Below are 12,184 nucleotides of genomic sequence, written 5' to 3'. Positions count from 1 at the left end.
TGATGAACTGGGAGTTTTCAGAAACTTGAGAGACCAATTCCTTAAGCTTAGGAGGTATTCCTACAAAGTTGATCCGGATAGTATACCTACGAGCAGAAGCCATGACCTGCAACAAAGAACAAAGATAAATCCTTTGGTCCTTGAAATGGTTAGTGAAAATGCTATGCTTATGATGCATGATGATGCTATGATGTTATGCTCAATCACAAACATGTGGCACACACAAACAAGTCACACAATAGCCCTAGGTTTGAAGGCTTGCATGAGGTTTAAAGGTAAGTACCCTCCCCTGAAGTTTAGTTGATTCATCCTGTCCTACAAAAGTAACCAGGTTCTAAGGGATCTCAAAATCATTGATCCTTCACAAGGGTGGTTGTTCAGTAGGCAACTTACTTGCCAACCAAAACCCTCCAAGTTTAGGATCTCAATGAGTGTAGTATCGAGTGTCAACCAACTTCAGTCTTCACTAAAGCCGGTTATCTCACTACTTTCTAAAGGCCAAGATGGGATGACTAGGGTTCTAAAAGTCAGTTAGTGTATTGACAACATATGGCAGCCTCATATTATCCTCAACTTGCTTAAGGAACATAAGCACCAACCAAGAAGTCACACTAACTATGGCCACCAAATTAACCATATCGATATACGCCGTACAGTTTCCTTGGTCTATTGCCATTTACCTAAGGTACACTAGATCCGGGTTAAGGTCTTTCACACATAAGAGCACCCAACAGATAAGTATAAAGCAAACAAGGCAAACAATTTTAAAGTGATCTAATTCCTAAGGGTACCCCTCTTTTATTAAGTCCCCAGCAGAGTCGCCAGTTCTGTAACACGGTCGGAGAACTGACTTTAGTTAAATGTTGCGGATAGCAAGAGTCGCCACCGACTTTTATTTTATCCAAAAGGAAAGGACATAAAAGAACAGGAAAGACCTTAAAAAGATTTTGAGTTCGGGGGGTAGGTTATACAAAGGGAAGGTATTAGCACCCTTTATATCCATGGTTATCCATGGGCTCTTAGTTACTTAGCTCACTTTGTTTGTTTGCAAGAGTGTAGTGTGTGATTAGAAAAATTTCTTTAAGTACTTTGTAATGACCCTCGTATGGGTGTATACAAAGCCTAGTTTAGAAATTGTGAGGTGTAAAAGTAATTTCGAAAAGTGTGAGCAAGTAACTATGAGATACCTACCCTAGATTAAGTCTTTCGTGTTCTCGTATATTCTTTCAATGGTAAGACTGTCCCTATTATTAAGGAATAAGTAGTCATTACCTTGGATGTGTTTAAGGGACGGGCGTAAGGTCATCGTATGGTCAATGAAGGCAACATAAGGGGTGTCTTTAGCAACTCGTAGGGACTATCATCATATTTACCGAAGGGACAAGATCATTATATCGTAGGCAACCTCGTAGGGACTTGATCTTTTAAGTTTATAGGGACTTGATGATTTTTCTGTTTGAAGGGACTTTGCTTAAGACACCCCTATTTTCGAGGGACTTGACCATTTAAAGAAGGCAACCAAGAGGAATACCCTAGGAAGTACAGATGGCGATCAAAGATCGACTTACGTGTGTGAGTGTTATTTTTCAGATATTTGTCTTGAATTTAATTTTCTAAGTTCAATTATTTACAGTTAGTTTTTTGCACTCCCTAAATTACTAACCACGCAATAAATATTTACAAAAATAAAAGCAAGAAAAATAAATTCCTAAACTATTACATGGCTATGGGACAGATACATAATAATCAGGCGAGAAAGAATAAATTTACAACCTATACATTTGTTCCTAATATTATAAATAAAACAAAATTAAAATAAGAAAAATAATGAAGCAAAAATAGAATAGATAAAAGCAAATAATAATAAAATAATAAATAAACAATGGTAATAAAGCAATAATAAAATAACAATAATAATAAAGTGATAATAAAAAGGTTAGAATTTTAAAAGAAATTATTTTAGGTTAAACAAGTTAGATTTTTTTAGAAGTTATTAGAAAAATATGAGTTTAAAATAAATTAGTAATAATAAAAGAATTTAAAATACATTAATGTACAAATTATAAAATAAAAGAGTTATATGAAAAATATTATGTTAGTTATTTACAAAATAAATAAAGATTATAGAAAATATCAAATTATTAGATTAATAGGTTTATTATTATTATTCAATTAGAAAAATGGTCAATTAGGTTTTATTTACAAAATATATAAGGATTTATTATTATAAGTAAGTAATAAAAAAAGTTATTAAAATAGTTAGTATTTATTATTTATTTACAAAAAATATAAAGGTTATAGAAAAATATTAAATAATTAATTTAGTAGGTTTTCACGCCCTACATTACTAAACCACGCAGTTAATATAGGATCAATGGCAGGAATTTAAATGGCAGAAAAATAAATGGCAGAAAAATAAAATGGCAGAAAATAAATGGCAGAAAATAAAACCCTAATTATTACAACGCTTTGGTGCAGTTACATAATAAAGATGGCGAAAAGTAAAACTGAAAATATTACAAGTTAAAACTTAAAATATTACAAGGGAGAAGCAGTTACAGTGTATGAATAACATAAATATGAGCGAAAATAGGAAATAATAATAAGGTTTGTTAAGGTTTAAGAAAAGGTTTATGGTTTAGAGGAAATAACACGGTTAAAGTTTTAGGTTTGAAATTTAGAGTTTGTGGCGAAATTGTCAGGGTTTAGGAAAAATCAGGGTAGTTAGTTATGAAAAAAAATGTGCAGATCTAAATATATGTATTTAAAAAAAAATATGAATTAAAAAAAAAAACAACGGCGTTGCTAGCGCAAAATTGCGATCATCGCAACTGGATCGGATAACACAAATGTCACGCCTCATACACGTATATGTGGAAACGGCGTATTGACACGATCCGATCCGAAAACATAATCAAATTATAACATAAAATAGAAATATATATATATTTAACACACTAGTTACATATTATAAATTATATATTATATGATCCATATGCATTTTTATTAACAACAAAATTATTATTATATTATATTATATATTATGAGACATGTAAAATTTATATAAAAACAAACACATCAAATACATAATACAATGAACCAAATTATTATACATGTTATACTTATGTGCATAAAAAAGCAAAACGGCGATATCCTGATATATTTAACCAAACCGCATGTATCTGGAATACATAACACAGTCACACATATGAACATGTATTTGAAACACAGTAACAAATGTATCAACAAAATAGATAAAGTATATATCATATATAAACTATTACCAAACTATGTGTACGATAGTATAGATCAGCCACTCTCAGTTTCTCTTTTTTGTTCTGTCTTTTGACCTCTCTCTATCAGTCATGCTAGTAAATATATATAGGAACAAATTAGGTTAATGATAATGGGCCTAAGTTTATTTTGAAACCCAATATTAAATTAAAAACTGAATAAAGTTAAATAATTAAAATAGTTAAAATTAAAATAAAAACTAATTAACCTATTTATTTATTCTAGACCCAATATAAAAATAAATAGACTCAAAAAAAAAAAAAGTCGGGCACCAAAATGCTCGAAAAAATAAAATGAACACGTCAAAATAATCAGCGCGAAATAAATGACTCGGAAAAATACAGCGTTTGGTCGGATTTTGAGATAAAAATTATGACCGTTTAAACTGCTCAGACTGATCAACATATGACCAAAAATAGTCGTAAAAATATTTTTAGCATGTCAAATTAAACCACGTGAACCGCAGATTAATGTTACCGACATTTGCAAACTTAAACTTGACATTTTTTCGTTGACTAATTTTAGGCACAGTTAAAAAGTTAATTTGACCAGTCTGTTTGTAAATTCCGAGAAATTATTCCGGCTAATATTAAGACAGAAAAAAATGTTATGCTATGAAGATGATGCAAATGAATGTGAAACAAAAAATTGGTTAGAGTTAAAAATAGAGGGCAAATTTTGGGGTGCAACACCGACCATTGGGATTCATCAACACAACTCCCACACCATGCCCCACGCAATTGGAGGAACCATCGAACATCATCTTCCAACAGGAACCTGGCTCGGGACCTTCATCTGGGCTTGGAGTTTCACAATCTTTCACCAACATAATGTTTTCATCTGGGAAATAAAACTTCAATGGCTCATAGTCCTCAACAAGATGATTAGCGAGGTAGTTAGACAAAACACTTCCTTTGATAGATTTCTGGGTTATGTATTGGATGTCATATTCAGATAACAACATGTGACAACAGGCAAGTCTTCCAGTCAAAGCAGGCTTCTCAAAGATATACTTTATTGGATCCATTTTGGAGATCAACAAAGTAGTGTGATAAATCATATACTGCGTAAGACGTCTAGCAGCCCATGCTAAAGCACAACAAGTTTTCTCTAAAAGTGAATATCCGCTTTCACAATCAGTAAACTTCTTGCTCAATTAGTAAATGGCATGTCCTTTCTTTCCAGTTTCATCATGTTGACCTAGTACGTAACCCATGGATCCTTCGAGCACAGTCAAATACATGAAGAGAGGCTTCCTTAAAATGGGTGGAATCAAGATAGGAGGTTCTTGCAGATAACCTTTAATCTTCTCAAAGGCTTGTTGACAATCAGAATTCCATTCAATTTTTTTATCCTTTCGAAGCAATTTGAATATAGGCTCACATGTAGTAGTCATGTTGGAAATAAACTTGGAAATGTAGTTCAATGTTCCAAGAAAACCTCTAACTTGCTTTTCAGTTTGTGGAGCTATCATTTCTTGTATCACTCTGACCTTGTCTTGATCTACTTCAATTCCTCGTTGACTAACAATGAAACCAAGTAACTTCCCCGATCGGACCCCAAATATACACTTAGTTAGATTCAGATGCAATCTGAATTTTCTGAGGCACTCAAATAGTTTCAACAAATGGTCCAAATGATCCTCCTCACTCTGTGATTTGGCAATCATATCGTCCACATAGACCTCAATCTCCTTATGCATCATGTCATGAAAGAGGGTGACCATCACCCTTTGATAGGTTACCCCTATGTTCTTGAGACCAAAAGGCATAACCTTGTAGCAGTAAGTTCCCCTGGTGTGATGAAGGTGGTCTTTTCCATGTCATCGTGATCCATCTTGATCTGATTATAGCCTGAAAACCCATCCATAAAGGAGAAAACAACAAACCTAGCAGTTTTATCAACCAAGGTGTCAATATGTGGGAGAGGGAAATCGTCCTTCGGACTAGCTTTATTCAACTCTCTGTAGTCCACGCACATTCTGACCTTGCCATCCTTTTTAAGTACTGGCACAATGTTAGCTACCCATTAAGGGTACTTTGCAACTGCAAGGAAGCCAACATCAAACTGTCTTTTGACCTCTTCTTGAATCTTCAAAGCCATGTCTGGTCTTGTTCTTCGAAGTTTTTGTTTTACTGGTGGACAATCTGGTCGGAGTTGTAATTTGTGAACAACAATGTTTATGTCTAAACCGGGCATATCTTGATACGACCATGCAAACACATCACATATTCTTGTAGAAGCTTGACCAATCTTTCTTTGACGTCTGCCCCAAGTGTTGTACCAATATTGACCTCTTTCTTCGCTTCATCGGTGCCAAGGTTTATCACTATACCTGCTCTTGATGTGGTTGGAGATCTGTGTACTCGTACTCAACCAATCTTGTCAGTTCGTCGGGAACATCGCAATCTTCCTCACCCTCTTCTTCAGCTTGGTAGATTAGTGAATCAAAGTTAAGAGTGAAAGTAGAGTCATTGGATTCAACAGGGTTTTCTTTTATTCTGCATGTTTAAATGATTTTCTTTTATTAAAATTAAAAAAAACAAAGGAATGCAAAAGGAAAATTATTTTTATTTTAATGGTTTTGAAAGATTGTCATTTTCCTTTAAGAGTGAAAGAGAAAGAGCAGTAAATGAACAAACAAGAATTAGACAAAACGCCTTCATTGATATAATCTTGAAAATGCAAAGGTGTCCCTACAAAATAGTCTAATAGCTTTGGGCATAGCTATGGAATTTTGAAAACAACAAAGAAAAACAACAAATTACTTTGTCAAAGGAAACATCTCTGGGATTTCAATCGCCTTCCAATTGTTCAAAGCCACATCACATTGGTACACCAGGTTGCTCAAATCTTCATCTTCAAGATCTTCATCAATAACATTGACTTGATATCTAGTGCTGACAAACACTTCTTGGATAGTCTTCGGACGTCCTTTGATGGAGGTTGGTGCTCCCTTCTTGGCATTAGTTGGTTTGTAACCCAACCCATAACGGTCCAGCTTTAGTTTGATCTTGCTTTCTTCCATGATGCAAAAGATGGAATACCCTTCCCCTTTGGTTATCCGACTTCCATAAGGATAACGTTGGCTATTCCAAGAGTTTGGAAAGAAGTTTCCAAAGCATCCTCATCAACCTCAATGTAACTGAACAAAGAGAGGTGGCTTACCATAAGATCCTCCCCACCTGACACAATCACCAGCTTATCATCAATACAAAATTCATTTTTTAGTGCAAGGTTGAAGTTACGGCCCCATCGACATGAATCCATGGCCTTCCAAGCAAACAACTATAATTTGGGTTGATGTCCATAACCTGAAAAATAATTTCAAACATATGTGGACCAATTAAGATTGGCAGACGCACTTCCCCTATGACGGTCCTCTTAGATCCATCAAATGCCTTGACAATTAATGCGATTGGCCTCATCTCAGCCCCTTGATATTGCAACTTAACGAGCGTCCTCTTAGGTAAAACATTCAGAGGTGAGCCAGTGTCCACAAGGACTCTTGCTAGGGTATCTTCTTGGCATTTCACAGATATGTGCAAAGCACGGTTATGGTATTGGCCATCCTTCGTCAAATCTTCTCTACTACAACTGAGATGGTTGCATGCTGTAATGTTGGCAATGACCCCATCAAACTGATCAATAGTAATGTCGTGAGTGACATGAGCCTGAGCTAACAATTTCTGCAAGGCACTCCTATGAGCTGGAGAACTCATGAGAAGAGAAAAAATGGATATCTTTGAAGGAGTTTGATGCAGCTGATCAATAATCTTGTAATCATTCTTCTTGATAATCCTCAGAAATTTTGCGTCTTCATCGGTTGGGATCACCCATTTGCCTTTGTCGGTAACAGTGGTGGTGGTTTCTTTTGGTGGAGTTGGCGGAGACAAGTTGAACTGAGGGGTATAAATGCAATCTTTAGACCTTTTTTCTGACCTACTTTCTCATACCTTTGGTTAACCATAATCGTATCATACTTCCAAGGAACTACATTAGTATTCTCAAAAGGAAAAGAGCTAGGCCTTTGGACAACCACTGGATTAGGCATATTAAAGATTGGTTAAACTGATTCTAGAATGTTGAAAATTGGCTGAACAATAATAGAATCTGGAATGTTGAACACTGGCTCTGGAATGTTGAAGATTGGTGTTATAGTACTTAACTCAGGTAGATTGAAGATGGGTTCAACCACTGCTACCTCATTCTTTTTCATACGACTGCTTACTTGCAACACACCTTAGTTAATCAATTCTTGAATATCCTTTCAGACCATTTCACATCCTTTAGGACCCATGGTACATTCTTCACAACTCTTATGGCAATTTTTCAATTAACCTGCCTCCACTAACATTGCGTCTCTGAGCGGAGTCTTGATTTTGGTTGCATCAAGAATCATACCTTCATCAGGCTCATCATCAATAGCATTCACAGACCCATGAGCGGGCAAAGGATTATTTTTGACATTCGGACTGGTATCCACAAATGAAAGAATCTTTTTCTCAATCAATTCCCTCACAATATGTTTTAAGGCATAACAGCCTTCCAAATCATGCCCTGGGGCGCCTTCATGGAACAAACAATGTGCATTGGGATTGTAATATGGTGGGAGAGGATTTGGTGGAGGTCCCAAACCTTTCTTCAACAATGACGGATGTAATTCAGTGTAAGACATAGGAATCGGAGGAATCAGAGGTTTTCCACATTGTCTTCTATTTTTGAAATGGAGCATTTTGGCGCGGAGCTGAAGTCCTTTGTTGATAATATGGAGCGTTGGGCGCTTGTTGATAAGTTGGAACGTTGGGTGTTGTTTGAAAGATCGGAACTGCTTGAGTCGACTGATACACTAGGACTTGTTGATTGAAAGTTGGTGTAATAGCTGCTACATACGGCTGTTGAGAAAACTGTGGTTGCTAAACATATTGTTGTTGAGCAAAAGATTGTTGCTTTTTTCCAAGACTGATTCTTTCTTCTACTACCCATCACTGCATTAGTTTCTCCTTCCTTTTTCTTATGGAAACTACTAGAGAATTTCTTGGTATTGTTGTTATTGTTGGAATTACTAGCTGCAATAATCATCTTTCCATTTTTTAAGCCAAGTTCCACTTTGATACCCACGGCCACCAAGTCAGAAAAACTTGCAGTCATGCTTCCCACCATCCTTTAAAAAAGTTATGGTCGCACTGTGTCGACGAACCAATCTGCCAATTCTTTTTCAGTTAATGGAGGTTCCACTTGAGATGCAGTCTCTCTCCACCTTTATGCATATTCTTTAAAGGATTCAGAATCTTTTTGAGACATGCTCAACAATTGCCTTCTATCAGGAGCTAGATCCATGTTGTACTTGTATTGTTTAATGAAAGCATCAGACAAATCTTGGAAACAACGGATGAGAGTCTGATCAAGGGTCAAGTACCATTTGGAAGAGGCACCTTTCAAACTGTCTTGGAAATAGTGGATCATGAGTTTGTCATTGTCCATGTAAGCTTCCATCTTTCTATAGTACATGATAAGATGACTTTTAGGACAAGTAACTCCTTCATATTGATCAAGGTTGGGTGTCTTGAATTTTGCAGGGATTACCAATCCAGATACAAGGCACATTTCTCTGGAAGCAACACCTAAGATCTGATCACCTTCCATTGCTCTCAGCCTTTTCTCAATAGTTTCAACATTTTCTCTCAACTTTTCATGTCTTTCATAACCTTCTTCAGACATATTAGGTATATCATACACTTGTTGATGATCATCGAAGTATGGTTGAACTCGAGTGTGCATGGCAGTGGGAATCACTTGATTAACTTCAGTAGTTAGTGAAACTGTATGCTGAGTGGATTGTCCTTGAGGAGGAGGCATAAAACCATTAGGAATACCAAAGGGAGGCCAAGTTGCTGGAGTAGTAACTGCAGGTTGAGGATTAATCACCGGATTGACGATCTCAGAAACAGTTGTGGGTTAAGTATCCATATTTGCACATATTACTTGCAACATCTCCATGATTTGACCTATATTCCCACGTAGATCTGTAAGCTCTTCATTGACTCTTTCTATCTCTTGCTCTTGCTCGGCCATTCTACGTTGGGCTTGAGCTCTGGTGTTGTACTGGTGTGAGGGTCACAGTGTGGAAACTATTGGAGAAGAAATGACGGGAATGAGTTTTTATTTTGAGAAAATAAATGCAAGTGTGATGACATATGCATGAATGCAATGAAAATGAAAATTTTAAAAGTTTCAAGGAACTTAAGAGATAATTGCAAACATTAAAAGGAAAATAACAATGGTCAAAAGAAACTCATTTCATTAATCAGAGAGAGTTACAAAGTTTGATTACACTTTCAAAAGTTCTAAACAAATATAAATAAAAGATAAATAAAGTCCTAAGGATATTCCCCTAGTAGCCTCAAGTTGAGCTTCTTAATTTGTTCTTCCATCTCAACCTTCTCGAGCACAAGCTTGACCACGATCAACTTCCAAGGAGTATCTGACTGAACGCCATAGGAAAATAAATCCTCTTGCACCTTCCTCTTCTTGTTGGAGAGCTCTTCTTTATTCTTCATCTTTAACTGCCTTTGAAGTTCTTCATCCTCATTGTTGATGATTTGCTACTTGTTCTTCCAAGCGTCCCTTTCTCGCTGCGCTTTGGTCAAAGAAATATTCAACTTCTCAGCATCAGTCATGAAGATATAGGTAGGTTCTTTGTCAGCTAAAAGTAAAGGCTCTTGGCGAGGATAAGGCATTTTCAAGTTGATGGCCCTATCTTGCACCCATTTAAGGAAAGGTTCTAAAGAGACATAATTTGTCTTCCCTAAAACTTTCTTTTCTAGCTTATGAACATGGCACCAAGTGTGCACAATCTTCTCTTTGAGCGCTTTGTAATCTTCATATTCCTTACAGAACAAACCCTTCAAGTGAATATTCTTTGGCTTATCTCTCATTGGATAACCGAGTTGACGACGAGCTAGGATTGGGTTGTAACCGATGCCTCCTTTTGTACCAAGAAGAGGTACATTAGAAAATCCTACACAACTATCAATGATACTAACTCCATCATAGTCACGACTATACCAAACAATATCTGAATGTGTGAGCGAAATAATCTTCTGTGACCACAAAAGACCAACCTTAAGATCCCAAAAAGCATGAGACCTAGGTAAGTGAGAAATAAACCACTTGTACAGCATAGGCATGCAACATGTAATTATTCCTCCGCCATAAGAATTCTTCATATGAACAGAATGATAGGCATCGGCAAGCAAAGTAGGAACTGGATTTCTTATTAAGAAGATCTTGATGGCATCCATGGCAACAAAGTCATTAAAACTAGGACAAAGGAACAATACATAGATAAGTAGAGAAAAACAGCCTCAAACGCATCCACACTCCTCATTCTAGCAAAATACTGAGCTTTGTTCATTAGAAACTTAGCTGTCAAACCAAGCATTTTTCCTTTTGTGGTCATGTGATCCCTGATCTCTGACATTTTCAAGTGAATAACCTTTGTAATGTCTTGATCTTTGGGATCTTCCTCCAAACCATAAAATGGAGCTTGACTAGAAATAGGAACACCAATCAAATGAGATTATTCTTCAAGTGTTGGCATAAGCTGATAGTCGGGGAAAGTGAAACAGTGATACACGGGATCATAAAACTGAATCAAAGTATGAAGAAGTCCATCTTCCATGTTGATCTTCAAAATTGAGAGCAAATATCCATATCTTTTGTTGAAAGCCTCTGTGTCAACAACCAAAGATCCCAATCTCCTTAGGTCTTCTAACTTAGGACTCTTGAAAGTGTACTTTTGAGTCTTTTTCCTTCCAAAATCCATGATAAACCTAATGTTGGCAACAAAAGTTCCTAAGTTCCTTGAAAACTTTGTTAAAAAAATGATGTTTATGATGCATGGATGCATGAATGCACAAACACACAAACAAGGGTCACACACAAATAGGGTTCAAAGGTTCGACGTCGCGAGCATGAGGCCATGGGTCTAACCATCCCAAATGTACTATGGATTTATTTTATACCTGTACAACGGATTCTACAAAGGTTCCCAAAAATCATTGACCCATCTTTCAGATATTATCAACACGTCAATTACTCGGGAATTAATAATATTCTCAAGAGAATCTCATTTGAGTGTAGTATCGTGTATCAACTATTTCGGATTTACACCTTCATAGTCATCGCACTACATCCTAAAGACCAAGTGGGGTAAAGGGGTTACTAAGGTCCTCAGCTTCTCAGGTTACCCAAATCAATATAGTATGTGTTTTCACAATTTCTTGATAAATAATACTAATTGTAAAGGGAACCTCCACATGAGTGGTGGATTCTTAAGTCAGCTTGTTCGGGATTAAACTCCCTATAAGGCTTCTTGACTATACCACATCCTATCTTATTTATGTACACTCAAGTCTGGGTTAGGACTTACCTCACCACACAATAGATCACCCAAAACAAAGATCCAAACAAACAAGGCAAATAACTAAACTTAATAACATAAATATAATCAAAATAGGCTTAACCCTCTTGCAATGTCTCCCTAGTGAAGTCGCCATTTCTGTTGTTGTGAGAATCGGGTATCAAGCTATTGTATTAACTTGAATCCAAAAACGTTGAAATGTTCACCACCGAACTTTAATTTATCCAAGGGAAAGGGAAAAGATTGAATAAAACCCTAATTATGCAATGTAAAAACAATGCGAAGAGATCTACAGTTTGAGGGTTGGTTATACTAAGGGGAGGTATTAGCATCCTAAGTATCTATAGTATCCTATAGGAACCTTTTGAAATTATTTGTGTTATATTATTTTTTGTTTACTATTGTTTGGAAATGTTTTATCGGGAAGGACCTAAAGGTTTTATTAAGTTTTCTCGCCAAAACATC

General features: G+C 36.1%; 2 protein-coding genes across 2 annotated transcripts; both read right to left on the bottom strand.

Annotated features, from left to right (window-relative positions):
* Positions 1 to 8,556: 8,556 nt before the first annotated feature.
* LOC127131230 (uncharacterized) lies at positions 8,557 to 9,369 on the bottom strand. The gene is made up of 2 exons (XM_051060161.1): positions 9,280 to 9,369; positions 8,557 to 9,234 (listed from the first exon to the last, which is right to left on the bottom strand). Exons 1-2 carry the CDS (start codon positions 9,367 to 9,369, stop codon positions 8,557 to 8,559), a joined length of 768 nt encoding a protein of 255 aa, XP_050916118.1.
* Positions 9,370 to 9,899: 530 nt separating this feature from the next.
* On the bottom strand, positions 9,900 to 11,122 carry LOC127131229 (uncharacterized). The gene is made up of 3 exons (XM_051060160.1): positions 10,932 to 11,122; positions 10,698 to 10,847; positions 9,900 to 10,617 (listed from the first exon to the last, which is right to left on the bottom strand). Exons 1-3 carry the CDS (start codon positions 11,120 to 11,122, stop codon positions 9,900 to 9,902), a joined length of 1,059 nt encoding a protein of 352 aa, XP_050916117.1.
* Between the last annotated feature and the right edge of the window lie 1,062 nt (positions 11,123 to 12,184).

The sequence above is a fragment of the Lathyrus oleraceus genome, chromosome 3 (assembly GCF_024323335.1).
Source record: "Lathyrus oleraceus cultivar Zhongwan6 chromosome 3, CAAS_Psat_ZW6_1.0, whole genome shotgun sequence".
In the NCBI taxonomy this organism is placed as follows: domain Eukaryota; kingdom Viridiplantae; phylum Streptophyta; class Magnoliopsida; order Fabales; family Fabaceae; genus Lathyrus; species Lathyrus oleraceus.
This window is presented reverse-complemented; position numbering and strand designations above follow the sequence as displayed.

Excerpts from the sequence above, each read along its gene's own strand:
- LOC127131230 (XM_051060161.1), bottom strand. The coding sequence starts at position 9,369 with ATGGCCGAGCAAGAGCAAGAGATAGAAAGAGTCAATGAAGAGCTTACA. Across the intron at positions 9,235-9,279 it reads AAATCATGGAGATGTTGCAA|ATCGTCAATCCGGTGATTAA; the intron begins GTAATATGTGCA and ends ACTGTTTCTGAG.
- LOC127131229 (XM_051060160.1), bottom strand. The coding sequence starts at position 11,122 with ATGGATTTTGGAAGGAAAAAGACTCAAAAGTACACTTTCAAGAGTCCT. Across the intron at positions 10,848-10,931 it reads ATTCAGTTTTATGATCCCGT|TCAAGCTCCATTTTATGGTT; the intron begins GTATCACTGTTT and ends TCCTATTTCTAG. Across the intron at positions 10,618-10,697 it reads TTTCTAATGAACAAAGCTCA|TTTTAATGACTTTGTTGCCA; the intron begins GTATTTTGCTAG and ends CCTTTGTCCTAG.